This window comes from Chrysochloris asiatica, unplaced genomic scaffold, assembly GCF_000296735.1.
Source record: "Chrysochloris asiatica unplaced genomic scaffold, ChrAsi1.0 scaffold00045, whole genome shotgun sequence".
NCBI lineage: Eukaryota > Metazoa > Chordata > Mammalia > Afrosoricida > Chrysochloridae > Chrysochloris > Chrysochloris asiatica.
Genome location: NW_006408563.1, coordinates 3,823,066 through 3,838,841, shown reverse-complemented (window position 1 = coordinate 3,838,841; position 15,776 = coordinate 3,823,066). Strand labels below are relative to the sequence as shown.

General features: G+C 37.4%; 1 protein-coding gene across 3 annotated transcripts in view; it reads left to right on the top strand.

The window, feature by feature from the left end:
* Nucleotides 1-15,776, top strand: part of PARD3B (par-3 family cell polarity regulator beta) — a 1,706,387-nt gene that overhangs the window by 1,350,129 nt on the left and 340,482 nt on the right. For all 3 annotated transcript variants that reach the window (XM_006861955.1, XM_006861956.1, XM_006861957.1), the window contains one exon: nt 7,829-7,939. In XM_006861955.1, coding sequence (XP_006862017.1) covers nt 7,829-7,939 — 111 coding nt within the window. The remainder of the gene's footprint in view (nt 1-7,828; nt 7,940-15,776) is intronic.

The window sequence follows — 15,776 nt, the reverse complement described above, 5'->3', positions numbered from 1 at the left end:
GCTGAGAAATTAGCAGATAACTACTAATAATCATAGTCTTTGTCATATACAAAATAAGGCCAATATCTCCAGTGTGCTGCATATCTGTTTCTCTGTGGTACAAACAGGTAAGCATTGTACAACTAGTCAAAAGGCTGGTGGTTCAAACCCACCCAGAGACATCTGATGAGGCAGACCTGGAAATCTGCCATTGACAATTCATTTCCTTGAAAACCCTCTGAAGCTGTTCTACTCTGGCACACATGGGCGGCGACTAGCTACAATTTTTCTAGTACCGTGGGTTTTAGTTTCTTCTCTCCTTCATCTTCCACTTCTCCTTTCCTCTGAAATGTTTTCCCTATCAGCTGGAAACTGTGCTTTGGTATTAGCCAAATGAAAACCTTTCTACAGTATTTCCACCTGCAGCCACCCACTACAGCTACCATAAAAACCATACTTCTTGAAATGGTTATACACACACTTTTTAAAAAGTTTTTATTGTGATTTGAGTGAAAGTTTACAAGGCAGATCATCAGTTTTACTTTCAACAAATCATATACTTTGTTTCATTACAAAGGTTATAATCCCCTCCATGAACTATCAGTTAACAGTATTTGTCTCGATTCATTTTAGTTTTGTTTTTGTTTTGTTTTTTTTTTAAACACTCAGGCATATATAATAATTTACCACCACCAAAGGGCACAGTCTGCAAGCCTGCCTCCTGGCCGCCAGCTCTCAGTGCATTTCTTCCCAAGAGTCTAAAGTCCTCAGCTACTCCCTCTCTGCATGTCCCCATCTCTGTCTCCATCTCTGGTGTCTCTGGATAAGGTCCTGCATTTCGCTTGTGTTCTTCTCCCTTGGTGGTTCTAGGGTCCTCTGTTTCTGGACTTTAAGATTAACTATTCCCCCATTTTTGTTACAAAATGTCTACTTTTAAAATTGTGACAGTCTCAATTAGTAATGATAACAGTTACTGACTATTGAATCATAATAATCTTGTCCCCATCTCTTTTTACCAGACCCATCTTTCGTTGGTTGGTTATGTGCCGTGGAGTCGGTTCTAACTCATAGTGACCCTGTACAGGGTTTCTGAGGCTATAAATCTTTACGGGAGCAGAAAGCCCGATCTTTCTCCAGTGGAACAGCTGGTAGTTTCGAACTGTTGACCTTGTGATTCACAGCCCAATTTGTAACCACTGTGCTACTAAAGTTCCTTACAGACCCATCTCGACAAGATGAAAACTATTCAATGGGGACTCTATCTTCCCCTGCACACTCTTAAACTAAACTCCCTCTTAAAATCTTGTAAGCCAGTCACTTTGAGCCTTTATCACCCTCTAATTTTAGGTAGCCATGTCTAAGTTGCACATCCCTATCTACCCTGTATACAGAGGGGATAACATTGATACTTAATGTAAAGACTCCTTCCTACTGTGTTGATATTTTGAGAAACTACATCCATGAATATAGGTCAAGTTCATCAAATTGTAGCAATTTACCCTCGTTTTCTTCATCAAAATTTTTAAAAATTTTTTTATCTCCCTTTAGTCGAGTTCTGATTATCAGGCTATTGAGGCTAGGTCAAATGAGTATTATCTGCAAGTATGCATGTTCTTAAGCATCTCCCCTCACTTCATATCAGCTGGATGCTTCACTCTCAGATCTAGCCCTCTGTGGCTATGTCCTTGTTCATGGGCTCAGGTGTACACACACTTTTATACTTACCTTTCATTGCCTCTTGAGATCACTTCCATCTGTCTACTTCTCACACAAGTGTGCCAAACTTGGCCAAGTTTTTTAATGAGTTTGTGTTGTTGAATCTAATGAACACATTCCAATCTGCACTTCTCTGAACTTCTCAACAGTATACCCATCTGTGGACCAGCCCCTCCTTTTCGCAGCACTCTTCTCTTAAATCCCTTTGCACCACACTTCCTGTTTCTTCCTTTCTCTTTGGCAGTTGTGTGTGTGTGTGTGTGTGTGTGTGTGTGCGTATGTATTTGTTTTGTTTTGTTTTCTGTCTCTTGTCTACCCTTCGTCTTCTCTCCAGACTTTGAATGTTACTCTTCTAGAACTTGTTCCTAGGCCTGGGACCATCTATTTGGATTTCTCAAGGGCATGTCAAAATAATCACTTTTATAACTGACTTTTCAAAATTGTGATTTGGGTGCAACTTTGTAGAACAAATTAGTTTTCCATGCAACAATTCATACACATTTTGTTTCACAACATTGATTGCAACCCCACACTGTAACACTCACTGTGGAACCCTTTCCCATTTGTCTTTCCTATCCCTTCCTGCCTTCTGAACTTTGTCTCTGGGAAAATGCTGGGCAAATGCTGCCCTTTTGATGTTAAGAGGTCCATTGTTCTTAAGAATTTGGACCTCTCTGGTGTGATTGCTAATTTTATAGACCTGTCTATTGTTTGCTAGGAAGTTGAACCCTAGGGTGAGTTCAGTTTCAGACGTGAAGGGTGACTAAGGTACATAATCATCAGCATTCAGCCAGTCTTTATCTGACCAGTGAGCCCGGTCTTTATTTATGATTTTGAGTTTTGGTCCGTAATTTTCTCCTACTTTATCCAGGACCTTCTCTTTTAGAGAACTCATTAAAGGTAGCTGGAAATCATCTAGTTATTTTGTTTAGGGTTGTGGAGACAGAGGTTCATGCGGTCTATTAGTTTTTTGGACTACTTTTTCAGAGAAGTCATTAGTGGTAGCTGAGCAGCATCTAGTTCTTTGGTTTAGGGTTGTGTAGACAGAGGTTCATGTGGTCTATTAGTTCTTTGAACTACTTGTAAAACTGAATTTTTGAAACTTTTCTATTCACCCACTCTTTCCAAATCACCGTCTTCTCTTCTCAGTGGCTACTTTCCTTATCCAAGCAACCATCATTTTTGATCAACATTATTACAGTAGCCCAAATCAGTTTTAATGGTTTTACCTCAGCAGTTCAAACCCACCAGCTGCTCCTCTGAAAGCCTATACAGGGCCGCTATAAGTTGGAACAGACTTTATAGCACTTAACAACTTACGTCATTAATTTTGTTTACTGGTTTTTTCTTCAGCAACCAGGATTGTGTTTTAAGTGTACATCACATTATTACCCAGCTTGCTTAACAAGACTTGGTAATTTGTCTATTTTCCCCTCTACAAAATCTTTAAATTTGGATTTATTTGCTCATTTTCCCTCTTCCTTGAATTATTAAGAAATTACCTACCATAGCTCTCAAACTGAAACTCAAGTTTCCTTCAGACTTACACACTATGATACTTGTCTTCATTTTTATCCACATTCCTCTCAGTCTCCTCTAGTCTTTATACTTTAGTTTTGTTGGTCTTTTTACTTTTGGGGATGCACCAGATCTATTCCCTCCTCACATCCTTTGTATGTTTGGTTTCTCACAGGCATAAGGTTTTTCTCGTACTCTTTGCTTGTCTGACATCTTGGTGGTGATGTAAGATAAGAGCTGTGGTTTTGACCCACCAGATGTTCCATGGGAAGAAAGATAAGGCTGCCTGGTCCCTTAAAGATTTACAGTCTTGGAAATGCTATGCAGGATCACTATGGGTCCTAATTGACTCTATGGAAGTGGTTGTGGATTTTTGTTTTTATTTTTGCTTGCCTGAAGTCCTCTCACTCTTACCTTCTGGGCTTGCATGCCATTTCTTCACAAGAACTGAATTCTTTATGGTTGTCTTGTTTAGTACCATTCACAGCACTTTCTATATCATGGAATTTCATAGATGGGTATGCCTCAGTTTATTGTGCTTCACTGTATTATACTTTGCAGAGACTGCCTTTGATACAAATTGAAGGTTTGTGATAACCCTGTGTTAAACATGTCAATTGGCCCCATTTTTCCAATAGTACATGTTCATTTTGTATCCCTGTTTCACATTTTGGAAATTCTCCCAATATATTAAACTTTTTCATATTATTGCATACTTAATAGACTATAGGGTAGTGTAAACATAACTTTTAATATGCACTGGGAAAACAAAAAAATTGTGTGACTCACTTTATAGTGCTTTTGCTTTATGGTGGTGGTCTGGGGCCAAACATGCATTATCTCTGAGGTATGCCCCTATAAACCAGTGTGGTGTCTGCGTGTCTCCTGTAGTTGAGCATAAATTCCATTGGGGTTGTGTCTACTTTTGTTCTACAACAAAATATCAGCTTTTATCAAAAGCCTATGACAATAAATGTCATTATATATACCAAATAAATGTTCATAAAACAAATACAAGAAAGACAAAAAAGAAGGAAAAAGGGGGAAGGTTATGGCAGGAAAATAGAGCTAGAGAAAGGAGGGAAAGAAAGAGAGACAGAGAGGGGTGAGGGAGAGAAGGGTTTTCCATGAAGCTGTTTCATGTAACCTCTGCAGAAATGAACAGGGACAGGTGTTTTAAACAAACTAATAATTCATGAAAATCTAAATTTACATAAAGGGTATGTTGAAAGGTGATTTTTCCACTTTACGAAAAGGTCCATCATAAGATTCTTTAAACAGGATTCCCAGGTACATGTAAAATAAGATTCTAGTGATTCAAACCATATGTTTGTACAGAATTTTTCAGGAAAACATCTTTTATAGAAAACAAGGCTGACCTACAGCAATTTCCTTAAGGCAGCTAGCCCAGAATAGTCGACTCTCAAATAGTTGACGCAATAGATAATGGGGCCTGGAATGCACTGGATATATGAAACCTTTAGAATGCAAAGCAGTAATTTCAGCAATCCAGGGTCTTTATAACTTTTCTCACAAAAAGAGCTCATAATTAGGAGATGAATTAATGACTTTGAACTTTTCTGTATCTCCATGTATCTAAGAGTGGCTTTAAAATGTCCCCCGAAGAAATCATTATTCAAAAGAGAATAAATTCACAAATTGACTTTTTTCTTTTAATTCTCTCCAAGTATTATCCTTACCCCCCAACACCACCACCACTATCATTACTGATAATTATGCTGTCTGATTACACAACTGAAGAAATAATTCAGTGTCTTAATATATTAAATGCAAATAACTTCTCTGGATTTCAGGTTCCTCGTCTGAACAATGTACAAATCTTTTTTTTTTTTTTTTTTTGGTAGTTTTTTTTTTTTTTTTTAATTGTGAATTATGTGATAGTTTACATGGAGGAACATTAGTTTTACATTCATTCTATCGTATATCGTCTCATTGCCATGGTTACAATCTCCTCCATGCAATCCTTCCCCTGTGCCCCCCAGGTCTTCAGCACATGTACAAATCTTTTTGAAGATCACTGTTTTATCATCCAGTTCTTGAACTCACCTAAACATTGCAAAATAAGATAACTTCTAACTACCTTTTCCTTCTGATGAAATAAACTTCACCGCTTTTCCTTTCACTTCAATAAGTGATAATGAATTTTAAACCAAAACATTTATCAAACATTTGAATATGAATATATATATTTGTCACCACTCATCAAATTTTTGTGCTGTGGTTACTTAAGTGTTGCTGCGATGCTGGAAGCTACGCTACTAGGATTTTAAATACCAGCTGGGTCACCCATGGTGGGCAGATTTCAGTGTAGCTTTCAGACTTTTAAAAAAAAGGGGGAGAGGCAGCATACTTCTAAAAATTAGCCACTGAAAATCTTATGTGTAGCTGTAAAATGCTGTCTGATATAATGCCAGGAGATGAGCTTCTCAGTTTGGTAGTTACTCAAAGTACAGCTGAGGAAAAGTTGTCTCCTCAAAGAAGAGTCTACTTTAATGACGTGGATGGAATAAAGGTTTCATGAGCTTCATTTGTGGATGTGGCACAACTCAAAATAAGAAAGACAGCTGCAAAATCTAGTAATAATCAGGACATGGAATGTGTGAAGTATGAATCTAGGAAAAGTCGAAATCATCAAAAATGATATGGAATGCATAAAAATTGATATTCTAGGCATTAGTTAGCTGAAATGGAATAGTATTAGTATTAATATGCCAGAAGTGGCAAATTGAAGAAGAATGGTATTGTATTCAGCATTAAAAAGAACATTTCCGTATCTGTCCTGAAGTACAATGCTTTCCATGATAGGATATCTTTTCACCTACAAGAGAGATAAATTAATGCAAATATTAGTCCAGTTTGTGCACCTACCACTAATACCAATGATGAGGGAATGTAAATTTTTACCACCTTCCTCGCAGTCTGATTGCAAATGATCGAACATGAAATCAAAATTGGAATAGGAAAATTTGAAACACAGAGGAGAGATTTACAACTGGAAATTATGCCGTTGGTGATAAGAATCACAGTGGTGATCACATGATAGAGTTTTGGAAGACTAATTACTTATTCATGGCAAATACCTTTTCAATAATATAAATAGTGCCTGTATATGTGACCTCACTAGATGAAATAAACAGCAATCAAAAAACCACATCTGTGGAAAGAGACAGTGGAGAAGCTTGATATCATCACTAAGAACAAGATCAAGATCAGACTGCAAAACAGATGTCAATTGCTCATCTGCGACTTAAGGATGAAGAAAGTTCAAGCATCTTCATAGAGTCAAAACAATCTTGAGCTACATTATAGTTAAAATATTTAGCCACCAGGAAAAAGAATAGTTTATTGGCTGTGGTAATAAAGTCCAAGGTGTAGTGGAGGTTGAGTTAGTTTTATCCTTCAAAAACAAGATTATTTTCATTTCAGAATTTTCTCAATTTATCCTCCAAACTTAGAAAAAAATAGGGAAAATAGAGAAATAGAAGACTAATACTTTCAGACTTTTGGGCAACATTTTTGCCTTCATTAGTCTCCTAAACCATCATTTCTACCCTTCCCACATTTTGAAATTTTATAAAAATCCTATTATATTCAATGATATTTGAATGAAAGTAATTCTATTTTGCTAAATGATAGTTATTTTGCCATTGAGTCAGTTCTAACTCGTAGTGACCTGCATAGGATTTCTGAGGCTGTAAATCTTTGAAGGAACATGAAGCCTCAGCTCTGCAGAGCAGTTGGTGAGTTTGAACTGCTAACTTTTTGGTAGTTCACAGTTCAGTGCTTATCCCACAGAGCCACCACACTCCCTGCAAACACATATATATGACATACATATACATGCAAGGAGCGTGGTGGCTCCATAAGATAAGCACCAGACTAAGAACTGTAAGGGTAGTGGTTTTAGTGGTTTGAGCCTGCCAGCTGCTCCACAGGAGAAAGATGAGACTTTCTGCTCCAAACAGCCTCAGAAACCATTGCAGATTACTTTCACAGAAAATATGCATGAAGAAAAATACTTGTGATTTAAGAAGGTCTCATATAATTAATTAACAATTTAATCTCACCTTTATTTTTATCTCAAATACGTAGGACATGCTGACAAGTGAAATAACTAGTACTACAATCACGGAATATTATGTTTGATACAAAATAAACACCTAAGTGGAAGGAAAGCAGGAAAAAAAGGAAGGAGGATTTAGTAACAATATTAATTTTATGTCTTCATGATTTATTTTGCATCCAGTTTATACAACATGGTCTTGTATTTCCTTAGAATAAATGAACTTTGAAGCTTGTTTGGAGGTTCTAGCAGGGGAGTCCAGTTACTAGCATCCCCTTCACCAAAGGACAGTCCTCCTGTGTCAGGCATGGTCATCCTCTTCAACAACACAAGGCACAGTGAGGGAGAAAGGAGACACCCCACTAGCCAGCCAGATCAGCCGAATCAACCTTGTGATCCGTGGAGTAACAGATGTACAGCCAGACCACCCTCACATCCTATTTGCTTAGAATAAAGAGTTATATTGTAATGAGTTCACCTCGTAGAGGAATAATGGTTATAGTTACAACCATCTTCTTCATGTCTCACTAGATTTAGAAAGAAGAAAGAAGAGAAGGATGGAAAGGAGGAGCAGAAAGGTACTCTAAAGCATAGTGCTCTAAGAGAAGAGGAGTTGGAAAGAATGAAGGAAGAACGCGAAAGGTGAGCAGAAATGCTGAGCTCCTTATTTTATTTGTGCCTGTGATCTGGGTTAATTTAATTATGGCAACAGTCAACTGTAGAAATCTTATTTTAAGATTGATGGAGGTCAACTGACATAAAAGGAAAGGTACCTGCTATCAAAAGAACCTGCCTTTCTTAGGAATTTTTAAAAGAAATTAATTTTGTTTTTCATTCTGTCAGTATTTATAATTCCTTAGCATGTTGCCCCTAACGCCATACCAGTGCATGTTTTCTGTGTGGTTTGAACGATGAGTTTGTTTTTGTTTTTGTTTTTCAAAAGTCATTTTGATATTGATATTTAGATCAGATTCCCATAGTCTGTTCCTAAGTTTTGTCAAGCTGTTGTATGTCTCCTTAATGTTATTCTGCTAATTCCATATGGGTAGTGTAATTTGAGGAGTCCATGTCCTTCATTTTAAAAAGCCAGAGTCTTATATTAGGCTCTCGGCAAGCTGAATAGTACAAAGTACACAGCCCATCTGTTAAAGGGCCGGTTTCATTTACTGAAATAAGGGCAGTTTCAAGAGCTGTATTCTCCTGTTTGAGAAGCTTAATGTTCCATTTGGACAAGAGGTCCTTCACATATCTTTGATGTTAACTCTGGCACTTATCCCAAGTGAATGTGTAAATGGCTGATTTTGAAACATGTAATTGAATATTCAGATTTCTTCTGAAAATTCTTCCCCTTTACAACTAAATGAAGCTTGGAGAAAGATAGAGATTATGATGAAACTAGCACAAAATGTTAAGTATTTGATTCTGACTTCATCATCTATGAAAGCAGATTTATCCATCTTTTTACTTGCGTATGAGTTGCCTTAGTTCTTAGTTATTAAGAAAAAGTTACTACCCATTCAATGTGTTTTCTAAGCATAAGCAGCCTAAGAATATCTACTATTAGATTTTGATCTTGTCTTAATGTGGGTTCTCTAGGGGAGCAAAACCAGGGAACGCACCCACACATACATACATATATAAACACACACACACATGCATATAGATCAGACAACTTCAAAAAATTTGTGAAAAAATGTTATATCTTTTTAATTCCATTTTCCACAAACTTTTTGAAGGCCTTTGACACTGTGGGCTAATGCATCTGACTGCAAAGTCATTTGAACTGCAAGGTCAGTGGTTCAAGCTCATCAGCTGCTTCTTGAAAACCCTATACAGGGTCACTGTCGGAATCAACTCAACAGCACTTAACAACAATAACAACATATAGATAGACAGATAGACAGATAGACAGATAGACAGACAGATAGACAGATAGATAGATAGAGATTTCAAGGCAATGGCTCACATAGTTAGTTGTAGAGGAGGCTGGCAAGTTCCAAATGCATGGGGTCAAGTGTCAGCCTACAGGTTTCTCCTGACTCATGTGGTTGCAGGAACTGATGAACCCAAAATCAGCAGGTCAGACAACAGGCTGTTGACTTATGTTCCAAGAACTACAGACCAGATGATGATGAGTTAAACACAGAATTGAGAAAAAGAGCTTTACTAGAACAGACCACTGGCAAAGGAAACTCCCCTTACATCAGATCACAAAACGGAGGATAATTACCTAATATTGAGGACTCCTGGCCCAGTCAAGTTGACAGCTGATATTAACCATCACAAACCCCTATCTCGTAGTCCATCCCCTGGAGAACGCTGACGTTATCAATAGCGAGGAAAATAGCCTATTTAAACCCTTCGCATTGTTGAGAGGTTGATGAGCTCAGTTCCAGGGTCAGTGGAGCAGTTAAAAGGAAATCAAGTGCTTTTACATTGTTGTTGACTATTCACCTGACAGAACTACCCCAAAGATTCAGTAATCCTGTAATGTAAAATGTAATTCAGGCTAAGATTTTAATGCATATATTGGCAAAGCCATCTATGTGGTGGACCTGCATCATAGATCTTTGCTACTCCCCTGACTTTACTTACTGAGACTCTGTTTGCTAGAATGTAGACTTCACATTTTTGTTACTCACTTATCTCTTGGGTGAGGAAGGAGGGAAAAAAAGAAAGAAAAAAGAGAAAGAAATGCTAGCTGGAGGAACTGCATGCCAGCTAGAAAATTGATAACCCATAAAATGAGGTGGGTTGTCTTTAAGCAAGAGTTCATTTCCTTTCTGGTTTTGCCTTTAGGAAGCAGGTGCCCAAGGGAGTTTGGTTCTTAAAAGCAGAACTGTAAATTTGCTTCAGCTGGCTATACAGACTTCAGGTCCCATTTTCTTAAAATATGACTGGTCAAAATATTGAAAGAACTGTACGATTAACTTCTACTTAGGCTATTTCCCACACGTGGACACATAAAACACATCTGATATGGGTTTCCTAGAGACGTCGTTGTCTCAATCTTGTGCTAGGAGAAGAAGTTGGAGGAGTTGATTTTATGGTTGAGTGCTAAAGAATTAATGACCAGGACATTTCAACAGTTTGGGGGCTGAAGACCATGGTTGGAGGTTGAAGCTGAGCATTTGGCATTGCTCCCAATCCTGGAGTCCCGGTTTTTGGCTTGCCATCATCCATAGGAAACCAATTCACAACTCCTAAAGAACTCAGCGAACGTATCATTCTTCATGACCATGCGGGGGGTTATGGATATAATACAAAATTGTTATATAAATGCTCACTGAATTTTTGTTTTTTCTAATACATTTTTTAAATGTTTTCTTAAAATCATTCAAGCTATCCAATTGCTTATCTGTTCCTTCTGAACTATTATAGATATATAATAGTTTATCATTGTTGTTGTTGTTGTTAAGTGCCATCGAGTCAGTTCCAACCCATAGTGACTATGTATAGGGTTTCAGAGGAGCGGCTGGTAAGCTTTGAACCACCGACCTTGCAGCTCAAACCCGATTTTGCAGCCCAGCGCATTAACCCACAGCGCCACACCAGGGCTCTGGTTTATCATTAGTATAGTTCTTTCACAAATAACTTAAAGCAATTAAATAAAATATATACTGTAAAGTACTGTAGCTAGTCCTTAACAGCTCATGAGAGCCAAGTGTTAAACTTTGAAGGATTTTGTAAGCCAGATGGTAAGTCGTTGGTAGTTTGAAATTGGCTATGAAAGGAGTATTTGCATCACGGAAATTGGCTAGTGCACTAAATTGAATTTGTTTGTTTTTTCGAAGAGTCTATTTATCAGTATACCGCTGTAGGCCTATATCAACACGTTTCTATATTTAACCTGGAAGAAATCATCCAAATTAGAGGCATATAATAATAAATCATCCAGGTCAAACTATGAATTCTAACAGCGGTATATCTTAAAATGTAGTATATACCGGTTGTTGTTGTTATTAGGTGCCATTGCATTGGTTCTAGCAACCTAAGTAGCCACTATGTCTTGTTACATCTTGTTGGGAGGTTTTCTCTTTTTCATTGATGCCACTTTATTAAGCATGATGTCATTGTCCAGGGACTGGATCAAAGACTCAGTGTTGCCATCCTGGCTTCTAAGGAGCATTCTGGTTGTACTTCTTACAAGACAGATTTGTTTGTCATTCTGGCAGTCTATGGTACTTTAAGGAGCTCTGGTAATGTAGTGGTTACAAATCAGGCTACGAACCTTAAGGTCAGCAGTTCAAAACTACCAGCTGTTCCATGGGAGAAAGATGAGGCTTTCTGCTCCTGTAAAGATTACAGCCTCAGAAACCCTGTACAGGGTCGCTATGGGTCGGAACTGACTCCACAGAACATAACCACGACCACCACCACGGTACTTTAATTTAGTATTGTTCCACCAACACTAAAATTCAAATGCATCAATTATTTTAAAGGTTTTCCATATTCGTTGTCCAACTTTCACATGCATATGAGGCTATTGAAAATACCATGTCTTGGGTCAAGCACACCTTAGTATTCAAACTGACATCTTTGCTCTTGAACGCTTTAAAGATGTCTTGTGCAGCAGATTTGCTTAATGCAATACATCCTTTGATTTTTTAACTGCTGCTTTTTTGAGTGTTGATTGTGGATCCAAGCAAAATGAAGTCTTTGTCATCTTCAATCTTTTCTCCGTTTATCATTATGTTATTTATTAATCCAGCTGTGAGGATTTTTGTTTTCTTTATGTTGAGTTGTAATCTTTAATGAAGGCTATAGTTGTTGATCATCATCAGTAAGTATTTTAAGTCCTCTTTACTTTCAACAAGCAAAGTTGTATCATCTGCATATCCCAGGTGGTTAATGAATCTTCCTCCAATCCTGATGACATGTTCTTCATATATCCAGTTTCTCAGATTATTTATTCAGCATGCAGATTGAATAAGTATGGTGAGAGAATACGATCTTGCTGCACACCTTTCATAATTTTAAACCATTTTAAACCATTCAGTATCTCTTTTGTTCTGTTCTAAAGTTGTGTTCTAAAGATATAATACAAAATAGTTATATAAATGCTCACTGAATTCTTGTTTTTCCTAATACATTTTGAAAATGTTTTCTTAAAATCATTTAAGCTTTCCAATAGCTTATCTGTTCCTTCTGAACTATTACAGATATATAATAGTTAATCATTTTTGTTGTTATTTTTAAGTGCCATCAAGTCAGTCAACTGCATGTTGGTCTATGTACTGGTTCCTTGTGAGCATGATGAATTGTTCTGGAATACTCATTATTGATTACCAATACACTTTTTAAACAACGGAAGTGGTGACTATAGACAAGGATCTCGCAACATGGAATACACTGGAATGAAACACTACATTTGTGGGGGTGTTGGTAGTGGTGGTAGTGGTGGTGAGCCAGACTAGCAAACTCAGCTCCCTAGAAGTTGGAGCCCAGAAATTTATTTTTAAAATGCAAGTCCAGGGTGATTTTTTTTTTTGACTTGGTGAGATAGGATTTGGCTAGAACATTTGATTAAGCCATTTTTGTTTTATAAGGTAAATAGAATTATCCCCCGCTTCCCCCCCAAAGAGGTCTGAGTGAGCCAATCAACTTTCCTCAAGTGCCTTCTTTCCTCATGTACCTTCCTGGCATACTTATGTAAACAGAACATTTCTTTATGTGAGTACCATTGCTCATTCACGTAAAGGAATATGGAACACTTTCCCCTAGGGCCCCACACACATGTTTACAAAACATGTAAAGAGCAATCCAAGTTCATGAAGAAAATTTTAGAAAAATAAAATGTATATTAAAACCATGCATAATCTTACCATAACCGTATTGTAGTTGTTGTAAGTGCTGGCAACTTGGTTCCACCTCATAGTGACCCTGTGTAGACGTCCAAGACAGAAAGCCTCATCTTTCTCCTGTGGAGTGGCTGGTGGGGTTGAACTGTCAACCTTATGGTTAGCAGTTCAGTGCTTATAGAGCTATTCCAGTTCTTCTTCCATAACCCCATGAGCACTACTAATAAGTTTCTCATCCTTTTTCCTACACATATATCTTATTCACAATTTTGGTATCAATGCTGTATTATAACACCTTGATTTTCACAGCAGTGTATTGTGAGCATTTTCCTATATCATCAAAAGTTTTAAAAAGTCATTTTTGATGGTTGCTTAGTATTCTGTGAGCTCAATATACCTTAGCTTATTTATCTTCTGTTATTGAACATTTATTTTGTCTCTGTTTTTTTACTTCCCAAATTATACATGATCATCTAGGTATAAAGATATTTATAGATTGTTTTTATTGCTGATACATGCCAACGAGTCAATTCCAATTCATAGAAACTCTGTATAGGGTTTCCAAGGAGCAGCTTGAACTGTCAACCTTGTGGTTTGTAGTCCAGTGCTTACCCTACTGGGTCTCCTTTTAGTTCAGAGAATTTCTTGTTGAAGGTTCAATTCCCTTAAGTTCTACCCTGGATCAATTAAACCTCACACTCTAAATTTTATAATTATATTTACCCCCTTCATTGTTATGCATTATTTCTTTATAATGTTCATGTATCTTTTAAATTTATCTCTACATTTAGTGTCTGGCATGAAACTGTTTTGGTGCTATACACTCAAAGCCAAATTCACTTCAGTCAAGTCAATTCTGACTCATAGTAATGCTGTATAAGGTGGAATAGTGGCTTATACGTTGGGCTGCTAACCATACGGTCAGCAGTTCAAATTCCATTGGAGAAAGATGAAACTTTTTGCTCCAATAAAGATTTTCAACCTTGAAAACCCTGTACAGGGTCACTTTGAGTCAGAACTGACTCTATGGCACACCACCACCATCACCAGTGACCCTATAAAGGGTTTCTAAGAGTTTTGTAAATTTTTATAAGAGCAGACAGACAGCCTTATAGTTTTCCATCAGAGTGGCTGTTGGGTTTGATCCACTTTCATTATGGTTAGCAGCCCAACATTTACCCCACAATCCACCAGGGCTCCTTTTGGTGCTATATGACTAGAAAATCATAACTTAAGTTATAAAAAGGTCAAAAAGTTATATTAGGTTGATTAGGTTACTAAATTAGATCAAAGTTCTACTCTAGCATCTACAAAAATGTTTCTTAATGGGGGAATTTTGTCCTCCATTTTAGGGAATATTTGTGTATATCTGGAGACATTTTTTGTTGTCACAACTAGGGGTTGGGGATCTCTATTGGCAAATATTGAGAAGTTATATGGATGTTGCTAAACAACTTAAAATGTACAGGATAGCCCTCCCTTACCCTCAACAATGAATAATCTAACCCAAATGTCAGTAATGCAGAGGTTGATAACCCTTGTTTTAGTCTTTAGATTTTCCAATGTGTAAGGGTGCTGACCTGAACTGCATTGTCTTATGATAGTCATGTGGAGAAAATACAGACATTTATACCAGATGACATAACCATAGAAGAATTTTCAGCTGTACCCAAATTGTGGATTAATATTCCTTCCATATAAGTTTACAAGAATAAAGGTTTTTTTTAAAAAAAAAAAAGTTTAAGCCAGACCTGCTGATCATTGCTGCCAAAACAGGTGACGCTGTTGATCATATTGTGACTGTCAAGAAGCTGCAGGAGTTGATAATATTTCCAGTGACAGAATCATCTGGAATTATGGACTGGGTCAAACATAAAGAAACTTAACAGGGATCAATGTAAAGTCCTACTTTTAAGTCCAAAAATGAACTGTACAAACACAGGATATGAAGAGTTTGACTTAATACCAAATATATGAAAATTTGCCTGATGGTTTTAGTTGAGGGTAAGTGTAGCATGAGCCAACAACATGAAATGTTTGCCAAAAACTTAATCCCATCCTAGGTTACATTATTGTAAATTTATGTGCAAAACAAGGGAGGAAACCATAATTCCTATTTTAAACTGCTCAAATCACACCTGGAATATCGTGTATCTCTCTCACACACAGTGAATGGAGGCACTAAATCCATGTCTTATGAAAAATGTTGAAGGATCTGAGCTACACAGCTTAAAGACTCAAGCCTGAGCTAATTTCCTAGGCCTAAAGAACTGTTGCTGGAGAAGAATATCATGTTTGGTAAGGTGGAGGGTCAGAGAAAAAGAGGAAGACACCCAGTGAGATGGATTAGCCAAGTGGCAGCATCAATGGGCTTAAGCGTGGCAACAATAATGAGTTTGGCCCAGGATCAGGCAGTGCTTCGTTCTGCTGTGCATAAGGTCGCTATGAGTCAGTACCAACTTGATGGCACCTAACAATCATGACAAGCTATGGACAACATTGAGAAGTATGAGTATTCCAGAACACTTAATTGTACTTCTGAGAAATCTGAACCTAGACCACGAAGCAGTTGTTCGAACAGAGCATGGGAATACTGAAAGTTTTAAAATTGGGAAAGGTGTGTGACAAGGTTGTGTTCTTTCACCATACTGATTCAACGTGTATGCTGAGCAAATAAT